The sequence below is a fragment of the Montipora capricornis genome, chromosome 9, assembly GCF_036669925.1.
Source record: "Montipora capricornis isolate CH-2021 chromosome 9, ASM3666992v2, whole genome shotgun sequence".
Classification (NCBI taxonomy): domain Eukaryota; kingdom Metazoa; phylum Cnidaria; class Anthozoa; order Scleractinia; family Acroporidae; genus Montipora; species Montipora capricornis.
This window is the reverse complement of record NC_090891.1, coordinates 49044807-49049806: the sequence shown is the minus strand read 5'-3', so window position 1 is coordinate 49049806 and position 5000 is coordinate 49044807. Positions and strand designations below refer to the sequence as shown.

Sequence of the window (5000 nt, the reverse complement as noted above, 5' to 3'; positions counted from 1 at the left end):
TTTATCATTGGGCTAAATTTTATTTTCCATTGTACTTGGCAGTGGTACTGTATGATAATGAATTGAAACAATGGGAAATACAATTTAAACGAAGGATACAGTTGAACTACAACATGTATGTTTCTCAAGATTCACTGGCTGGCCACAGGAAGTCTTGATAGAATTCTGCAAAAACACACCTGTCAACGATCATGACACCCCCTTTTAACCCTGGTTCTGGGAGAAACTTTTGAGTCAACCAGGTCAGTTCTGGTTTCAATCCAAAATGAACTATTATAATTAATGCAGTCCTCTTCAAAAAGGACAATGCAAATTCTGATTGCATTTTTTATTTTGCATTCCATATCATTGTCAAAAGAGTAGCTGTTTCTGAAAGAAATGAAAGCAGTAAACATTGTTTTCACCAAAATGCAGGATAATTTCAACGCTATACTGAACAGATGTTATTCCTTTTTTAAGCTGTCAACAGTAGGTCATCAGACAGTGAAGACAATAGTCCCAAAGAAGATAACAAAGGCTCTTTAGACAAGGTATGAGTTTATTAATACAGTGAATTTCAACATATTCCATTAAAACCTTCTTTTTTTTTTGGGGGGGGGGGGGGGACCATGTACAGAATAACTAAAGCTGAGGTTGTCTCATTCTGATTTGTTTTCCTTTGAGAAGACTCTAGATTCCTCAAATGAAGTCACATTCAATCCAAAGTGGTTAGATGATTGGACAGATCCAGATGAAGATAGGCTTCTTGAGCCAGTGTTTCTCACTGAGCAAACATCATCTTGTGGAAATGAGAGGTAAATACAACAGAGTATAATGGTGTTTTTAATCCCTAGGTACATAATATTGTAAACAATTTTTGGTGGGCTCACTAGGGCCTAGATGTTTGAAAGCCGATTAACACTAATCCACAATTAATAGTTAACCAACATTTTCATTTCGCTCATTAAATATGATGTTGAAGTATCATTTAAAGCTAATGGTCTAGGGCAATAATAAGGGACAAAAATCTTGACTCAACGTTCACATTAACCCAGGGTAAGCTTCATTGATTGGGCTTTGAACAACTTGGCCCAGGAGAAAAAAATGCCAGATTGGGAAATATGATTCACAAATTACACTGAACTCCTATCTATCTCTAACTTTTCATGCCAAATAATAATTATTTTGAGTTGTGTAGGACTAACTGGATGTGTGACTGTAGTACGTTAGCCAACACACAGTTCTTTCTAGCTTGGATTTTCAAACAGGCTTCAGCTGTACTTTATTAATCAGTGTGCTCAGAGTTGTTAGTGAAATACCAAGTTCATATAATCTTCCATTAATTACATTTACTTGTGGCTTTCCCTTTTACTAAATATGGCTGAATGTGTTTAATTCCAATTCTGTTTTTGAGCTCTGTATTTTTTTTTCTCTGTGCATTATTTCTAATTTTACTGTTGAGTGTAGCTGATATTCATTTCTTATCAACAGCAGTCCAGCCCAAAATCATGTGGACATAAACATGGTTGTTCAGGAAGCTTCAGATGTACTGAAGGATGTCCGTAAACGTGTTATAAAAGTGCATAGGCTGAATGTGAAAAGGGATTTGATAGATATATTTAAAGACGAATCGGTTATGGGAGATGACCTTGAAGTTGTGGTCATTGACTTTCGAGGCAGACAAGAAATTGGCAAAGGTGTTGGAGTTCTGAGAGATATACTAAGTCTGTTTTGGAAAGAAGCATATGATTCTCTTTTCATTGGAGAAAATGAACGAGTGCCCTTTGTAAGACATGACTATCAAAGAGAAGAATGGGCAGCTATTGGCAGAATATTGGTGAAAGGTTATCAAGTCTGTGGGTATTTCCCACTGCTAATGTCTCAAGCATTCTTTGCCTATCTCTTGTTTGGGGAATCTGCTGTCACTGGCCCAATGTTGATTCAATCATTTCAAAATTATGTTTCGGCTGATGAGAAAACTTTCATCATCAAATCTATTGCCGGTGAAATTGATTATGAGGGTGATGATGGTACTGACCTTTTGGAAATGTTGAGCAACTATGATTGTCGTCGTAAGGTCAATTCAGATAATATTGTCGCTGTTATTGAAGAAATTGCTCATAAGGACTTAATTCAAAAGCCTCAATATATTGCAGACTGTTGGAAGTGCATAATAAGCCCTCTCATACCAATCTTTGCTAACGTGACGACTTTGACTGAGAAATATGAATTTTTGCTTCCATCCATAAGCAAAATTTTGAGTTGTCTTGAGGCAAATCCAGTCAATGATCCAGAAAGGGAAAGTCTCAAGTTTCTCAAAAAGTTCATTAAAGGTCTAGACACCTTCCAAAAGTTATCAAACTTTGTCAGGTTCGTTAGTGGGTCTGAGCTAATGCTGTTTGCTGCAATTCAAATAGAGTTTACAGATTTATCAGGGTTGGGCCGCAGGCCAATTGCACATACATGCAATACAGTTCTACAGTTACCATCAACTTATCAATCGTTTCCAGAATTGAGGGAGGAGTTTAGCAGCATCCTCTCGTCCGATAATTGGGAGATGGACGTAGTGTAACGAGCAGCGTAAAATGATGAGTGAACCATGTTTACTTTGTGACAAATGTTTCGTTAAGTTCCAGTTTTACTATGGTCCTTTTGACTGTCACAAGTCATTGCTTAGAAAGCTGCTGCAGGCCAAATGTGGGACGAAATATTTCTTTAGTCATGGCTTGGATTATCGTGAAAACGTGACAAATTATCGTATCTTGCCTTTGAGCAGATACTGATCTTTATGATGAACATTTCGTTTTGTTAGAAGTGGGATAATAAACTCTAGTAGTTCCTTTTCCTATTTTTATTGGCATATATGTTTTAAATATCACTACGCCCCATGGACAAAAAATGGAACAGTGGTATATCTTTTCACAGTTTGGGCGATCTTTCGAACATGAAAATGTCATTTCCTCAGTCAGAGAAATCCGAAACTTAACGGTCACCAAAACCAACACAACCATGCATCAATTTTCTTGACGGACACGAGTCAGAGCAAGTGAGCATATCAAACGTTTTTATGTTTTTTAGCCTTTCATCCTCCTTTATTCCACTTTTATCCCTGAAACTGTATGTGTATCTGTTGCGTTTAATGGCTGATTAATTTTTAGTAAATTTTCGGTCTTTTTAGTATCTCGTTGCTAAACTGTTTGTTTGATATGCAGTCGTAAGGTGGATAAATACTATGAGGGACATCTTGTGTTAATAAATTGTTCTAACTGATGTTTAAGTCTCTGTTTGCCTTCCTTTATTATCTCCTTCCTTCCCTCCCTTTGTCCTTCCGTCTCTTTAAATAATCCCCTTCCCTTCTCTACTTTTACTACAAAGTGAACAGTCCACCAACGAAATAGTTAATTGTTAATTAAGTGGACATAAAAAACCAGAACCCAAGTACTTACTTGACTAATCTCAACAGAGGAAGAAATTCAAATAAAACAATCAGATTTCTTAGCAGTTATATGTAGCTGGCGCCCAGCGCGGGAAACGCGTGCGTGCAAACCAGGACAATTCCTTTTTGTTTTTGCTTCTGATTGGTTGAGAAAGTGGCGCTAGATTTTAGTCAATGATCATGCAAAACCTAAGCAATCACAATTACTATCGATACGCAACTGTTTACCGTTTGTTATGTGTTAATTAACTTACACCTATTTTCAGAAAACGATGATGCAACGAAAAGAAGTTATTAGAAAGGAACAACTTACCAAACACTAAAACTAAACTGTAACTGGATGTTGGGTGATTGCACAAGAAGATGTACTAAAATCTTTCCTAGTCATTTCTGCAATGGAATCTGGTTTCATTCATTGCCCTATGATAACTGGTAGTTTTATAGCAAAATATTGAAATATTTAATATAAAGTTATTATCAAGAACTTGCATGACAGTGAAATTCAAAACGTGAATGGTCATGAGCTAGCCTCAAAAGAGTCACTAAAGGCTTTTTTCCATGTACCCTTCCATGTCATTACTACATTTCAGCTAACGTTGTCAACCTAAAGTAAACCTCTAACGCTTTCTTCCAGTCTGTTGGCTTTTGTAAAGAATTCCTTTGCATAATGTAGTCCAAATACTCTTCAAAATCTCTGTTTCCGCAACAAGAACCCTTACCGCTGGTATAAGCCTCTGCCATTTGTAACATTACACTTGTTACTTGGTATTTCATGTCAATACCACCTGCAGAGAAAAAAAGAATGTTCTCAAGCAATCCGAATGTCAGACGAAGCGATCTGTCTGCATGAATTACTTAATAGTATTGGTAATAAGTCAATAACACCCATTTTTATTACTGGGCTTTGATCTTCAATTCTGCAATGAGGCAATGACTTTGAATTCAAATAATGACTTATGAATTCAAATAAATGTGGTAAAGCTTTTAGTATCATTTTGTTCCACTAACAGGTTTTATTGAGCATACGGAGCTCAGCCTAACACTCTACTACAGTTTTTTTAATTACCAGAATTCTGAGGGAAAAAATACATCTCGTCAGGTATGCCTGAAGGACATTCTGCCATTCTACTAGGTCTAATGATATGACTGTTCCACAGCTGTGCCACTTCATCAAGGTCCTTTTGAATCAGGTCCATGAAACAGTATTGTAGGCAAAACATATGTTTCAGGTTACCACTCTGAAATGCTCCATAACTGGCTAAATCTTTAAAAAGACTGATCCACCACTCACTTCTAAATCTCCGTAAGATGGACCACCAAGCTTCTATCCGTTGGTTTGACGTTGAGGTCCCATATCTATGGCTTCTAAGTCCAGAAAACTGGTCTTGGTCTTGGCTACGGAAAACTGATTGCAAACTGGCAATAATGCCATTTTCAGTTCCACAGTCCGTCTGTATTAGCCTTGGGCATCCTCCAACTTCTTTTACACACTTCAGGAAGTATCCAGCTATTATTTTGGGATCATTGTTACTGGAAGCAACTTCCAAGAACATGATTCTTCTAGAATAACCATCAACACACCCAC

At 37.0% G+C, this 5000-nt stretch overlaps 1 protein-coding gene across 2 annotated transcripts in view; it reads left to right on the top strand.

Moving 5' to 3' along the window:
• LOC138015658 (uncharacterized) overlaps positions 1–3249 on the top strand; it is a 4553-nt gene extending 1304 nt beyond the window's left edge. For both annotated transcript variants that reach the window (XM_068862753.1, XM_068862752.1), the window contains exons 4-6: positions 460–530; positions 667–794; positions 1471–3249. In XM_068862753.1, the coding sequence (XP_068718854.1) occupies positions 460–530; positions 667–794; positions 1471–2551 (1280 nt within the window). In that variant the 3' untranslated portion in view covers positions 2552–3249. The remainder of the gene's footprint in view (positions 1–459; positions 531–666; positions 795–1470) is intronic.
• The last annotated feature ends 1751 nt before the right edge of the window (positions 3250–5000 follow it).